Source organism: Prionailurus viverrinus, unplaced genomic scaffold (genome assembly GCF_022837055.1).
Source record: "Prionailurus viverrinus isolate Anna unplaced genomic scaffold, UM_Priviv_1.0 scaffold_49, whole genome shotgun sequence".
In the NCBI taxonomy this organism is placed as follows: Eukaryota; Metazoa; Chordata; class Mammalia; order Carnivora; family Felidae; genus Prionailurus; species Prionailurus viverrinus.
Genome location: NW_025927612.1, coordinates 1,364,232 through 1,378,090, shown reverse-complemented (window position 1 = coordinate 1,378,090; position 13,859 = coordinate 1,364,232). Strand labels below are relative to the sequence as shown.

Below are 13,859 nucleotides of genomic sequence, written 5' to 3'. Positions count from 1 at the left end.
AATACTGTATGATTCCACTTATGTGAAACTTCCAGAAGAGGGAAACCCATGTGGACAGAAAGTAGACAAGGGGGTACCAGGGACTGGGGGAGGGACTGTGCATGGGCACGGGGTGTCCTCGAGGGATGACAGAAATGTTCTGGAAGTAGGCAGAGGTGATGGTTGCCCAACACTGTGAATGGACTAAATACCCCTGAATTGGACACCTTCAAATGGTCAAAACGGTGAATTTTCCTCCAGAAAATGTTTAAAACAAAACACAACGGAGGTGTTCCGACTCGGACACGTGTTTATTTACTGTAAAAGACAAAGGCAGTAAATGATGACGGCAGGGGCAGGGGCCAGCCGGCCCTTCACGTCAGGACCGGGACAGTGGGGGGCAGCGCCCGGAGTCCGGAGGCCCCGGGAAGGGGGCAGAGGGGGCCGGAGGCGCGGCGACATTCACCGGATCTGGTGTGAGCACAAGAGCACAGAAGAGGGAGGTGGAGCGGAGCAGGGGCCGGAAGGCCTTGGCCTTCCATCCTCTAATGGCCCGCACAGCCCGACCCCCGCCCAGCCTTCCCGCCCGGTGCCGCTCACCGTGTACTTGTCCCACTTTTTCTCGGGGTCGTAGGGCTCCCAGCGGCTGGCAGGGAAGATGTGCTTGTTCTTTTCGTACCAGCTCCGCAGCACCACCTTGCCCGCGTGTGACTGAGGCGGGGAGAAGGGCCGTTCAAGGCTACTGGGGGGGAGGGCGGGCACCCCGTCCCTCCGCTCTTCCTCCCCCTCCACACCTCATCCTTCTCCACGGTCGCGTCACTGAGCAGCCGCACGTCATCGTGAACGTCGAAATTAAAGAGCGGCCCTGCAGGGAAGCAGCAGCCATCCCAAGGTCAGGGTCACGCTGCCACCCTGCCACACAGGAGAGAACTCAAAGGCAGGGGGCCGGGCCGGGCACACTTACCACTCTTCCCTCGGGCCTTGGTGACAATGAAGTCATAGAAGCTGTGGTGCTGCGAAGGCAAGAGAGCCGTGGTTGACGAGCCACCCCCACCCCCCCACCCCCCCCGCAGCCCACCCGCCGGCCCGAGCGAGAGGGCCAGGCTGGAGCAAGGTGCCCTCTCGAGAAGCCCCGAGGCACCCCACAGTCCACGGCCCCGCCCGGCCGCCCCGCCCCCAGCTGCAGGGAAGAGAAGGGCCTCACATGGGGGATGATCAGGTCCTCCTTGATGTACATGAGCTGCTCCACCCCCGCTGACCTGAGGGAGAAAAGCACGAGGCTGTGGGCGCCCGGGAGCAGCCACCCAAGGAAACCCCGGCACCGGAGCTGGGAGGCAGTGGTCCCGGTGGCAACCCAGAATGCTTCGTGGCAGGCTGCGAGGTCTGGCGGGCCCAGGATGGGCACCCACCACCCTACGCCTCGGGGCTAAAGAACCAAAACAGATACCCCCACCTAAGCTGTCCCCGGTGACACGAACGGAAAAGAAACCTGACCCTCTGGCTCAGGAACACAGTGCCCAGAATGCCACCTTCCCACCCAAGGAGCAGCAGCCAGACTTTGGGGCTCCGGCACCTGGGACCCTGTGCTCCAGATGCGCAAGCATACACACGTGCTGTGCGTGCTCCTGAGCTCACGCGCACCTGAGCTCGCTGAAGTCTTTGCGCAGGATTTCAAGGGCCTTCTGCAGGAATTGCTGCATAGTGTTGCCCTTTTTCATCTGGAGGAGCGGCCCGGGAACGAGCATCCACAAGAGCAAGGGGTTGGTAACACAAGACAGAAGCCTGGAGAAGAGCTCTTAAGAAGGCAGTGGCCCAGAGGTCCCTGCCGGGGACCTAGGAGCCCCAGGCTACCCCCCACGAGGGACAGGCCCTTTTCCCTGCCCCTCCAGGCTCCCCGGGGTCCTCCCACAGGAAAGGGCCTGTGAAATTCTGAAGTCAGGACTGAAAGCTCCTTCCCACTGAACCTGAGGGAGGCTGGGCCCTGGGGGGGCCCAGGGAGGGGGCTGTGCGTGCTCCCCACCACCCACCTTGACCGTCCGCCGGTGCCCGGAGCCATCCCAGTAACTGAAGGTGATTTCGATCTCCTCACCTACAAAGCAGAATTGCCTTTTGGCCTCCAGACGCAGACGTCCCTGCCCCCTGCAAGTTCCTGGGACCTGAGGCCTCTGCCCCGACAACTGTCGGCAGGAGAGGCAGCCCACCCCCAGCACCCCACGCGGCAGGCACTCACTCTTGATCTTCTCCTGCTTGGCCTCCCACTCCTGCCGCAGCTCTTCCCGGAGCCGGTTCTCCTCTTCCTGGGAGAGGAGGGGGATGAAGGAGGGGGGCCCAGGGCTGTTTGGGGGGCGAGCAGGACCCCACTCCCTGAGAAAAAGCCCCTGCCCGAGCCAGGGAGCAGGCCACTCTTACCTCACGGTCTCGGTCGGGCAGGAAGCTCGTGTCCACATCTGGGTTCTTCCCCAATTTCCTCTTCTTTGCAGTGATCTCTGGAGCAAAAGGAAACAGGGCAGTCGGCTGCATGACGGGCCCCACTGCCAGGGCACCCTGGCCCTCTGTCTCTGCAGCCTCAGCTCAAACACCACCTCCTTGGAGGCTCCCCGGAGCGCCGTGGCACCACCGTGGGTTCCCAGTCACAGTGGCCGGCACTGTCTGGTCCACAGCACTATGGAGATCCAAAAAGCACCTTTGCCAACAGGCCTTCGCCTCGCTCTCCACTGCCAGCAGCTGGACAGGAGTTCGGGGACTGTGTTCACATCCCATCAGCTGCGACCTCAGGCGCCTCAGGGGACCTCAGGCATCGGTGCTGGTGTGTGAGGGAGCAAAGGGCCCTCTGTACGGAGGGACGGGGCATCCTCAGAAGGGTGGATGCTTGCAGAGGACCCGCTCCGCACCGGGAGCCATGCTCATCATGGGCCCACACCTGATGTATCACCTAACCCTCACGACGGCCCCGAAGGGGTGTGGCACTCCTTGTTCCCAGATAAGGACACTGAAGCCCAAAGTCCCACGACGACTAACACTGGGGCCGGAGGGGAAGAGGGAAGGAGAAGCCCCGCTAGGGCTCAGGCCAGGCTCGTCAACATCTTGGACTCTGGGACTCAGTTTCCCTAATTCAGACATGAAGGAACTACAACTTGCTGGTGTCAGCACCCCGAACCCTCTTCCTTACAAGTTACCGAGGACCCCGGAGAGCTCTCGCCTCTGGGGGCCGTAGCTCTGGGTAGTCACCGAATTTGAAATTAAGCCTGAGAAACAGTGAAGACCCGGAAATGGGAAAGCCCACGTTCTGTTAGCTGTTGGAGTGATGACATCATCACATGTCACGTGGCCTCTGCAAAGCTCCACACCACACGCTCAAGAGAGAAGGAGGATAAAAAGGCCGAGCAGGCTTTGCCGCGCTTATGGAAGTGTTTTTGACCTCGCAGACCCCCTGAAAGGGTCTTACAGGCTCCTAGGAGCACGGTTCCGGAGCCCGGCTGCACGTCAGCATCACCCAGAGAAGAATCCCACGCCAGTGCCTCATCGCCGGGCCCCCCAAACAAAACCACTGTGGGGAAGGAAGTGCTCACAAAGCCCCAGTGACACACACTGAACTTCACGGCCTCCCCCCAGATCCGCGCCGTCCACCACAGTGCTCCCTGCCGCGACGATGCACAGTATCGAATGCTACTCAACACTTATATTACGAAACCGCACTGGGGCGCCCAGGGGGCTCAGTCGGTTGAGTATCCGGCACTTGACTTTGGCTCAGGTCATGATCTCACGGTTCGTGGGTTCAAGCCCCGTGTCAGGCTCCGTGCTGGCGGCGCGGAGTCTGCTTGGGATTCTCTCTCTCCCCCGACCTCTTCGCCCCTCCCCTGCTCTCTATCTCTGTCTCTCAAAATAAATAAATAAACAAACAAAATTACTAAATGGGACTGCAGTTATCTTCACTGGTTTCTCTTCAGCATGTTTGACTGCGGCTCGTGAACACAGGGAAACCCAGGAGGCTCGGGCTCTCTCTCCTTACCGCGTCAGCCGGTCCTCTTGAAGCCACCATACGGGGCCGCGACAACGCCGTGAGGTACCATCCCCCGCCTCAGATCCCTCCCGCCGGGAAGCCCTGCCACGTCCTCAACTGTGTCCGTTCCCGCTGGCTCTGCTGCTGGCGACACTCATTCTGGACGCAATACATCCCTCCACGCCTCACCTCTGGTTGCTCGTGGAAGTCCCCTCGCTCTAAAGGCCCGGCTCACCTGTTCCCACCGTGAGACGCTCTCCCTGCCCTGGGCTGGACCCGGGCCCTTCAGAGGGCGCGCGCTCACCCATGTAACTCCAAGGAGAGGAAAGGCGCCCTGCCTCTATCTGTCTGCCTCGGCGCTGGCTCAGAACAGGTACGTGGCACATGGGCCCCCCATGCTGGTTTCATCCTTGCTCCCCAGCCTTCCCGAGTTGTCCCTGCCACCCCCTGGTCCCTCGGCTGAGACCTCTACTGAGGTCCTGAATGTCTGTGGCTGTATCAATTTACACTGAAATGAATCAAACAACGGACACTCGGCGTCAGTTACACAAGCCACGTGCTCAGTGGCCAGCTAGCAGCACAGAGCCGAACGACTCCATCGTCGCAGAAGGTTCTGCTGGGCTGCCCCAAGGCCATCCTCTCCCCTCCTCGGTCCATCCTTCATGGGCACTTACGAAGGGCAGCTTCTGAAGACTTCCTGATCAAGCGTCGGCGTCTTGCACCAAAGAGCCCACAGCCCTGCCTAGCGGCCACACGCCGGGCCCTGACTCACTCTGCCCCTGGAGGCAAGCCCCACGGCCGCTCTCTCTCCCACCCGATGTGTGAGGTTCAGGACCACGACGGAGCAGGCCGTCGAGACGGGGTAACGGATATGCTTCTTCTGCTATGGCCTGGCTTCCCAGAGCCAGCCTTACCTTCCCTCTCCAGCTCCTCCTCATACACAGCCACCTCCTCATCCTCGTCGCCTGCCTCCTCCTCTTCCTCCAGAGTGAAGGACAGGCTGGAGATCTTCCGCTTGGCCTCCTTCTTGCGCTCCTTCTCTCGTAGCTTCTCCAGCTTCCTACCAAGGCACAGCACACCATGCGCGACATCCCCACCCTGAGGCCCCTTCCCTAGCCCAGAGCTGCCTGCAGACAGGCAGGCCCACTCTCACGGGGCAGGAAGCGCCCGGCCCACCCCCAAGCACTAGCTGTACGTTGGGGCCGGGGCGGGGAGGGGGGGCTGCCGGCTGAGATGTCAGGACCCACAATTGCAGCTCCTTCGACTGCTCTTTCTTGGCCAGCTGCTTCTCCCTCTCCTTCACCAGCGCCTCTTGCTTGGCCTTCATGTCATTCAGGGTCACGAGACCTACGAGGTGAGGAGAGGCCAGGATAAGGGTGGGTGGCCCAGTGCGGGGAAGCAGCAGGGCTCTGGATCCGGGGGTGGGGGTGGGGGGGGTGTGTGCGCTTCGCTCACCGACGGTGCTAGACTTGAGCTCCGCCTCCACGGCGTCGTAGTGCGCAGAGAACTTCTTGTCGATGTTAGATTTCATTATGTTCTCCTGTGGCAGAGGGAGGACAGCAGTGAGGGCCCCCCCCACCCCACCGGGAAAGCGGGGAGCTGGGCTCTAACCCCAGATCTGCTGCTGGGCTCACGATAATGTGACCCTGGGAAAGACATGTCCCCTTTCCTCGATCAATGGGAGGTTCCACAGGGCCATGAAGGGCCCTTCCAGTGCTGAGGGAGCCAAATGAAGTGGCTCCCTGCGACCTGTGTGCCGATCTGGCCCCTCCATGTCTCCTGCTGGGGACCAGAGTTCCCTCAGTGGCCCTGGGGTCACAGGCCCTACCTGCCTTGGGTGTTTTTCATACCCAGCCTTTAAGCTGAAGGTCTGGAGACCCAAGCCGAGAGGTGACAGGAGAGTGAAGAGTGGCCAAGGGGCTCTAGATGTTGCCAACAGCTTCCCATGAGACCTCGCTCCAGGCCAGCCCCACCCCACTCGGTACCACACAGGTCGTTCTCTGGCTGGTGGCCTCCAACGCAGGTGGCCAGCAGAGAAATGCAACTCCACGGGCTGAAGAGCCCGCACCAAGACCGCAGGGCTTGGGCACCAGCGTGAATCGAGGCCACGCCGGGCCCCGGCGCACAGCTGTCTCCCTGGGCCTGGCATCCACAGTACCCAACGTAGCCTGCCCTCCCCTCTCACCCCGGGTCCCCGCTCTGCAGACGAGTCTCCCCAAAAGGCCCAAGCAGAGGAATCCTTTTTCCTGCCAGCCCGCCGCCACCGACCACTCATTAAAGCCCTTAGTGAACCGCTAGCACCCCGGACGCTGGACTCTGCCTCTGTCACGGTGCAAAGGGCGCTGGAATGAGCCTCAGTGGCCTGTGGATGCGCCACGGCCTGTGGGGCCTGACTTCCCTGGCATCCATGGGATCAGGGCAGAGGCCTCGTTCTCAGGGCCGAGGGGCCAGGGTGAGGACGCTCTGTGTACGCGAGGGGAGCCCTAATGCCACCAACGGAGCCACGACTACAGCTCCCTCCTGTTGGGAGCTTGTCACAAGCTAGCTCGTTTCCGCCTCCTGGGCCCATTTTACAGATGAGCAGACTGTCGCCAGATCGTTTCTACATTTTGCTGGAGGTGCGGGAGCAAGGGGCCGGCTCCGGCTCGCCGCCTGCGCTCTGCATCCGCCGCCCAGGGTCTCGCGGGGCCCCAGAGGGCCGGGGCGGCGGGCGGCGCGCGTGCTCTAAGAGGCCCCGGCCGGGCCCGCACCTCGGCGATCCGTTGCTTCATCTGCTCCATCTGCTCGCGCTGCTTCTCCCGCTTCTTCATCAGGTGCATGGCGCGGCCCGCCTCGCTCGCGGCGCCCTTGTACTGAGCCATGGCGGCGGCGGCGGCGGCGGCGGCGGCGGCGGCGGCGGCGGCGGCGGCGACGACGACGACAGCGGCCTGCTGGAGTCTCAGAGGCTGCCGGGACGGCGGCGGCCGTGCAGTCAGCTGACGCCCGCGCGGTGACGTCAGGCACCAGGGGACGCGCAGTCGCCCCGCCCCGCCCCGCCGGCCGCCCCGCCCCTTCCCGCCGGCCTCCGGAGGCTGGACCCCAGTCGCTCGCTTCCTAGATTCCCTGTCATCCCTTTGATGACGTTACCCCCTGGCCCGAGGCTGGGTCCCCCGTCTTGCTTCAGCCAGCTGACCTCAAGCCTGGGCCCCCAGACCCTCCTCTTCCTTAATGCTGAGGCCAGCCCAAGGCCAGACCCACACCGCTGCCCCGCGCCCTTGCTGCCTCCCTGAGGCCACCCCGGTTCCCACAGCTTCGATTTTGACCCCCCACCCCCACCCAAGACTGGGCCCCAGTCTCCTGTTTTAACCCAGGCCATGAAGCTGGGCCTGGGTGTCCTCCTCCTTGACCTGGAGACAGGGACCCTGCCCTCTCCACTTCCTCTACTTCCACCCCCCACCCCATGCCGGACTCCTTTCTCCCTCTCCTCCCCTCCCCCCCCCCCCCCCCCCACTGACCCTAAGGGACTGCAGTCCTGGTGCCAGCACCAATTCGCTGGGTGGCCTTGGGTAAGCCGGTGTGACCAATTTCCTCCGGACGGGCCCTTTTGGTTTAGCAGCTAATTCCCTGATGAAGAAAGTACCCTTTCACTCCCATCCGGAGCAAAACTAAGCCAGAGTCTGAACTGCTACAACAAAACAGCCCCAGGAGCAGAGGCCCCACCAGCACCCGTTTTTTGGAAATAAAGCGAAAGACCTGGGTTCGGGTTTCAACACAGTTTTATTGAGAGGTTTTCTGTGAAATACACTAGAGGTCGGGGAAGGGGACACATTCACTTTGCAGGATAAGGGTTTCCCACCACTAAGGGAAAGGTTGTGGGCTGGGGCAGGGCGCACTGGGGTTTGGATCCATTTTCCCACCTCCTTCTGCTTTGCTCACATTTCTTTTCTCTCTCGGCAAATGCCAGAGAACACAAACACAAAACTAGCAACAAAAATAGCAAGATCAACCTCCAACCGGGCTGCACGCAAGCCCTCCCCCCTCCCAGGCCACACCAGAAGGCTGCGGGCAGAGGCACTCTGCTCCCTTCCCAAATCAGGGGGGCCGAAGTTAATAAATTAGAATAAATTAACGAGGGCGGGGCGGGCGGGGGGGGGGCGGAATGCAACTTTGTGCTGGGAGGGCCCCTTCTCTCCAACACGCAAGAGAGCTGGTGGGGGGAGGCAGGGGGCATCTCCAAAGGCCACTACAAGTAGGGGTAAGAGCAGTGGGGACAGAAGTCAGCTTTTCCTCCACGTTCTTCCCAAACAGAGCAGAAGAATTAGGAGTGGAGGGGGAAGAGACACACACAAGGGAAAGAACCCTCTTTTCCCAGAATAAGGAAGGGCCAAGAAAGAGGATGCTATCCAACCCCCCGTCTCCCAAACCATCACTAAGGTTAAGGATTTGGTCAGTGAATCAATGAGGTGGGTGACAGGAATGTAGAATGTGGTGGGGGAAGCAGAGAATGCTGGAAACAGGGGTGCCCAGCCACGCCCATCTCCCCAGCCCTGGAGGAAAACCGACTCAGGTCAGGGGAGAGGGCACCAAGGGCTAGGCTGTGGGGGAGGGGCATCAATCACTGGTCAGCTTCTCCAAAAACGTCATTCTGTTTGCGCTTCATGTTCTCAAAGTCAAAAGCGGAGCCTGCCATGCGCTTGTAGATGTCTTTGATGTCATTGCAGGTTGTCTCGAAGTGTGTAGTGGCATCATAGGAACAGGAACAGAACACCTGAAAACACCCAGAGCCAGGGTGAGCTGGGCAGGGGCCCTGGGTAGGCAGCTAGGAGCTGGGGCCAAGACAGCCTGCTTACCTGGCTCTCGGAACCATCGTCAATGGGCTCATATAAGTCACTGATGGCCACAAACCTGAGGGGTACACAGAGGGGAGGGAGGAGACCTCGCGACAAGCCTTACTCCCCGTGGCCTCTGCACCCCTCCCCCAGCTCCTCGGCTCCCTTCCTCCCCCCCCCGCCAGCCTCGGCCCCAGCCCCCCAGCCCCTCACTTCTGGTCAATGGGCTCCAGCAGCTCCAGGGCAGGCTCAACCTCCTTTTCCGGCTCTGCAGTCTCCACCGTGGTGCTGGCAATGGCGATGTACTTGCCCTGCGCGGCCACGTTGTGTGCGTAGGAGATCATGCACACGTAGATGTCTGCCCGCAAGAAGGGGCTCCGTTAACACGGGCACAGAGGGCCCCTGGAAGCTGGGCTCGATTCGGGCCTGCCTGCCCACTCCTCCCCAGTCCGGCACAGCAGGCAGCATCCAGACTGCCACCCTCACAGAGCACAGCCCAAGCCACCCAATCCCTAGGGCCCCAAGTCACAGGGCCTGCTATGCGGGTCCCCATCCTTCCATGGAGGGATCAGGCAGAGAGCTCCAAGAATTACGGGGAGAGGCAGAGCCACCCCAAAGAGAACACACTAGAGGAAGTCACGTGGGGCTTAGCCTACCTGACTTCCTGTTAACTTGGTTCTGGGGGATGATGATTTGGCAGGAGTTGGCATCATTGGTGTTCTTGATGGGGTGGCTAAGGATACAGATGATGCGGATAACCTGGCCGGCTTTCCGCACCCGGTCTGGAATGTAGCTGGGGTCACAGATCAGCTGCTTGCAGCGGGCCACCTGTGAAAACACCGGAAGGCCTATCCAAACACTCCCCTAGGTGGTCGTGGGGTTGAGTCCACAGCGAGGGCTGGCACTGTGCTCCTCTGAGCGGTACAGCTTCATCTTGTACCTCGGGGAGGTTGGCCCCCGAATGCAGCGCTGGGAAACACCTTTTACCCAGACCCTGTGATGGGGAACACTCCCTGGACCCCTGACACGGCAAGCGGGTCTGAGAGCTACCTCTCACCAACAGAAGTGGCTATGTGGACTCCTTCCGGAGCCCTGGTCCGCAGCCCAAGGGGACCCACGGAGAGACCCAGCAGAGGCCGAGTCACCGGGGAGAGAGCCTCTAAGGAGAAGGCCAAGCCCCACCCAGACCGCCATCCTTGCACCACGGAGAAGGCTTACCTCTCCCTCAGACTTCACACCCACCACCTTGCCATTCTCCATGATGATGTCATCCACGGGTTTGTTCAGCATATATGTCCCCCCATAGATGGCACTCAACCTGTGGTGGGGAGAGTGATGGTGGGAGTCTCCTTCCCAGGAGAAAACAGGGACTGGTGCCCCTGTGCTGTCCACTCCCCGCCTCCAAACCAGTCCTGGGGTACAAAGAAGGCTGCCCTAGGCAGGCAGAGTTCAGTAGACCTGGTGGTTCTTCCCACCTCTGTCACTGCCACGGACTCAGGACTGAATTCGGAGTACTCCTTCCTCTCCGGTTTCCACCCAAACCACTCTGCAAAGGGCTACCGTGAGAGAAGCCTAAGGGCATGGCTCCTCAAGGGAATGGTCTGGGGAGCAGAACAAAGGGCTCTGGGGAAGCCCTCCGACTTGAGGTTCCAAGGCCCCAGGCCCAGCCGTGGTGCCGCCTGAAGTGGCTGGGAGCCAGGCAGGCCCTGTTGGTGAAGCCCTGGTCCTTCAACCCTGTACCTCCACGCCCTGCTGTGGCACACCGCCCCCCGCCCCAGCACCCGAGCACGTGCAGTATAAAGCACACTAGACCACGATGGGAAGGCACGAATGCCACAAAGATCCTCAAGGCCATTTCCGTTCTTGGTCCTACTTAGTACTGCCAACAGAAAAAACCCACCTCACCTTGCAAAGCCCTGGGGCAGCTCACCGAGGCCGTAGAGCGGATATAAATAAGGACTCTTTCCGTACCGAGCCAGGGACTCACTGTACAACTTGATGCGGTTGATGGTCTCGAGACAGGGCTGGTCCAGGTAACTGGGAGGATGGGGTCAAGAGAAGAAGCTCCAACAGCAGCACCCCAGCTCACCCCCACCCAAGCACCAGCCCAGCCTCCCCACCACCGTCTACGGCCTGGGGAAGGCTCCGGGTCAAATAAATGCGCAAAAAGAACAAAAAAGCTGACAGGTGAACATGTGGCTGACTACGAGAAACGTGCAGGGCGGATGGAGGGAGCAGCGTGCAGGAGTGGGGAGGGCAGGGTGCAGCCAGACGAGGGGGTCTGCCACGCCAGCTTCCTCTCACTCATCAGTGCGGTAGAGCGCCAGGGCATGGCCAGTGAAGTCGATGACGTCCTGGCCCAGGTCAAACTTCCGGTAGACGTCGCGCATGCTGGTGCTCTGGGGGTCGACACCCTCGAAGGTCTTGGGGTCGTTCTCATCAAAGTTTGCTACAAACACCAGGAATTTGCGGAAACGCCGTTTCTCAAACATGCCCATCAGATCTGTGGAGGCAGATGCGAGAAGCCTGTACCCCACAGAACGTGAAGCCCTCCTTCCCAGCAGGCGGGCTAAGAAAGCAGGTGCCCTAGCTCCCAGCCAAGCTTTGCTGACGACCACCGTGTAAGCTTACATGAGCCCCTTTGCCCTTCTTGGTCTCAGTTTCCCCATCTGTACAAAGAGAGGATTGGGCTGGACAGACTCTACAGATCCTCCCAGCTCCAACACTTGGGGATGTTTCACGGGACACGTGGAGCCCCGGTCAAGAGGCTGAAGTCTTTCCAGAAGGAGCAACCATCCACACATCCGTTCTGCGTGTGGACTTCCCTCCTGGCCTCCGCTGTGAGGCTCAGGGCAGTTGAAGGCGGCCAGACCAAGGGGCTTCTGGCAGTGCGTGGGGAATGTGACCTTGGGCGCCCTGCTCTGCCCCTCGCCATAATTCTCTGGCCCAGGGAACCTGTACTCACTGGAAGCCAAGGCTTCGGTCTCAGTGGATGGCACTTTATAGATCTTTCCCCCCTTGTAGACAAAGCTGCCTTCCACCACCTTGAAGTCCAGGTAGCGCGTCACCTCTGTATACAGCAGCATCTTTACCAGCTGCCCTGTGGGGCGGTGGGGAAGAAACAACATTGGCACAGCTTCCCCCCTCCCGAAGCTCCCTAGCTGGTACGGCCACCCCTCCTCCGGAGCCTGCCCCTCTTCAGCCGTCCTCATCACCTCCCACGACACCTCTTTTCATCCCTCTCACCATTGGCCATGAGGAACTTGGGGATCAGGTCGACGTTCCAGTCTCGGCCCCTGCCCATGGCCTCGGGGGGCCCCTCCAGCAACTGAAAACGCTTATACAGCTGCAAACAGGAGAAAGAGAGGCGCCTCAAGGACCACCCCGTCTGGTCCCTGCCCCCCTTTCCCAGAGAATCTATGGAGCTGCTCAGGCAGCTTCTGTGAAAGGGCAACGGGGGATGGGCCTGGGCCCAGGAGCCTCACCTCCTCCAGGGGCGTGATGGAGGAGCTCTCTCCCCCATAGTAGGGGTTCCTGTCCATGTGCAGCACTTTCTTCCCGTTCACGGACATGATGCCGGACAGGATACATTCCTGGAGAAGGGGGCAACACTTGCTGCATTTCCCTCTGCCCACATTCCCAACAGCCGCCCTGATTTGTTCCCCACCCTAAACCTGACGGGAGAGCAAACCTACAGAGACCCTGCTCCAGCGGAAGCTCCTTCCACCCCTGGCTGGCTGGCTCCCCTAAAAGCCGGGGTGACAGCTTCATCTGACCACAGTCCCTTTTACAACTTTGCTGAGCAGAGTTGAACAAGGAAACAGAAATAAGGATGGTGTCCAGAGAAAGAGTGCCCAGCAAACACAGGGATGGTCTTGGCCATGACAAGAAAGCCATCTATCTACGTAGGACCACGCTAAAAGGCAGAAAGCCCACAATGAGCCTCAGAGGAGATCCAGCTGAACAACGAAGGGCACCAGAAAGGGAAGTGAAGAGAGGCTCGACACCGGCCTGCAATCTCAGGCCCCACCCTGGGCTGCTCTTTCCTCAAAGGACAGGAGCGGCTGACCCTGTGTGTGTGTGCCCAGCCACAGGAGGGGCTTCTACACCCTGACTGAGAAAGAGGAGCCTCTCCAGGGGAGCAGTCCAACAGGGTCTGGGGGAAGAGGGAAGATAAACACCCTCACTCGTTTCTGTCACCAGGCCAAGGACAAAGGCTGCAAATACTCCTCAGCCTGGAATCTCCATGGGAAACCGTGGTAGGGTAGCGGGAATGTGCTCCCTGGCCCCAATGCTGTTCCTTCTGGAACATTCCCTGGGCCCCCGGGCCGCATTGAGAAGCCAGGAACGCAGGATGAGGGCCCGCCCCGGTGAGGCCCCCTTACCCAGGGACCTTGTACTTCACCCGCACCAGAATTAGCACAAGATGTGGGAGGGATGCTGTGTGGGCGAGGGGTGCGGATGATGGCTGGGGGCCTGGTGGGCGGGGTCGGGGGCACGGCGGGGAGGGGGGACTCCGGCCGAGTGGGGGGTGCATCTTCTGGCCCAGGAGGCCTGGATACAGAGGAAGGGGGGGATCGGAGGTCGAGCCCGGGATTCGAGGGGGCGGCTAGGTAGAGGGCCGCTTCTTGCAGACCGGGCGACGGGGGGTGGAGAAAGACGATGTCGCGGACGGTGGTGGGGTGGGCATGGGGCGGTCTTTTTGGGGACCCGAGCGCCTCGGACAGCAATGACGGGAAGATGGGGTCGGCGGTCGGGGGCGGCAGCGCCGCAGGAAGGACGAGACGATACGGGACCCCGGGCGCCTGAGACCGCACTTACGGTGAGGCCGGTCCCCAGCACGATCACGTCGTATTCCTCGTCCATGGTCAGGCCTCGCTGCCAGCGCCCGTCGCTCCTCCTCCTCCTTCAGCACAGTCCTCGCCGCCACCGCCGCCGCCGCCGCCACCGCCGCCGCACTGGACCAAAGATGGCGGCAGTCGACGCCGCTTGACCCCTCCGCCGCGTCAAAGAGTCCCAGCCCCTCCCCGCGTGCCGCCGCGCCAGCTGGGGCCACCGCCTCCCTGGCTCGC

The 13,859-nt window shown here is 61.2% G+C and overlaps 2 protein-coding genes across 2 annotated transcripts; both read right to left on the bottom strand.

Moving 5' to 3' along the window:
* Positions 1-271: 271 nt before the first annotated feature.
* Positions 272-6,953, bottom strand: FAM50A (family with sequence similarity 50 member A). Its single transcript, XM_047847712.1, has 13 exons — positions 6,730-6,953; positions 5,435-5,519; positions 5,227-5,326; positions 4,894-5,039; positions 2,389-2,465; positions 2,210-2,276; positions 2,007-2,068; positions 1,621-1,697; positions 1,184-1,238; positions 944-992; positions 774-844; positions 580-690; positions 272-450 (listed from the first exon to the last, which is right to left on the bottom strand). The coding sequence occupies exons 1-13, from the start codon at positions 6,838-6,840 to the stop codon at positions 442-444; spliced, it is 1,020 nt and encodes a 339-aa protein (XP_047703668.1). The 5' UTR covers positions 6,841-6,953; the 3' UTR covers positions 272-441.
* Positions 6,954-7,716: 763 nt separating this feature from the next.
* Positions 7,717-13,769, bottom strand: GDI1 (GDP dissociation inhibitor 1). Its single transcript, XM_047847672.1, has 11 exons — positions 13,609-13,769; positions 12,273-12,380; positions 12,034-12,133; positions 11,753-11,887; positions 11,092-11,290; positions 10,693-10,824; positions 10,006-10,105; positions 9,444-9,615; positions 9,001-9,145; positions 8,809-8,863; positions 7,717-8,726 (listed from the first exon to the last, which is right to left on the bottom strand). Exons 1-11 carry the CDS (start codon positions 13,651-13,653, stop codon positions 8,574-8,576), a joined length of 1,344 nt encoding a protein of 447 aa, XP_047703628.1. The 5' UTR covers positions 13,654-13,769; the 3' UTR covers positions 7,717-8,573.
* Between the last annotated feature and the right edge of the window lie 90 nt (positions 13,770-13,859).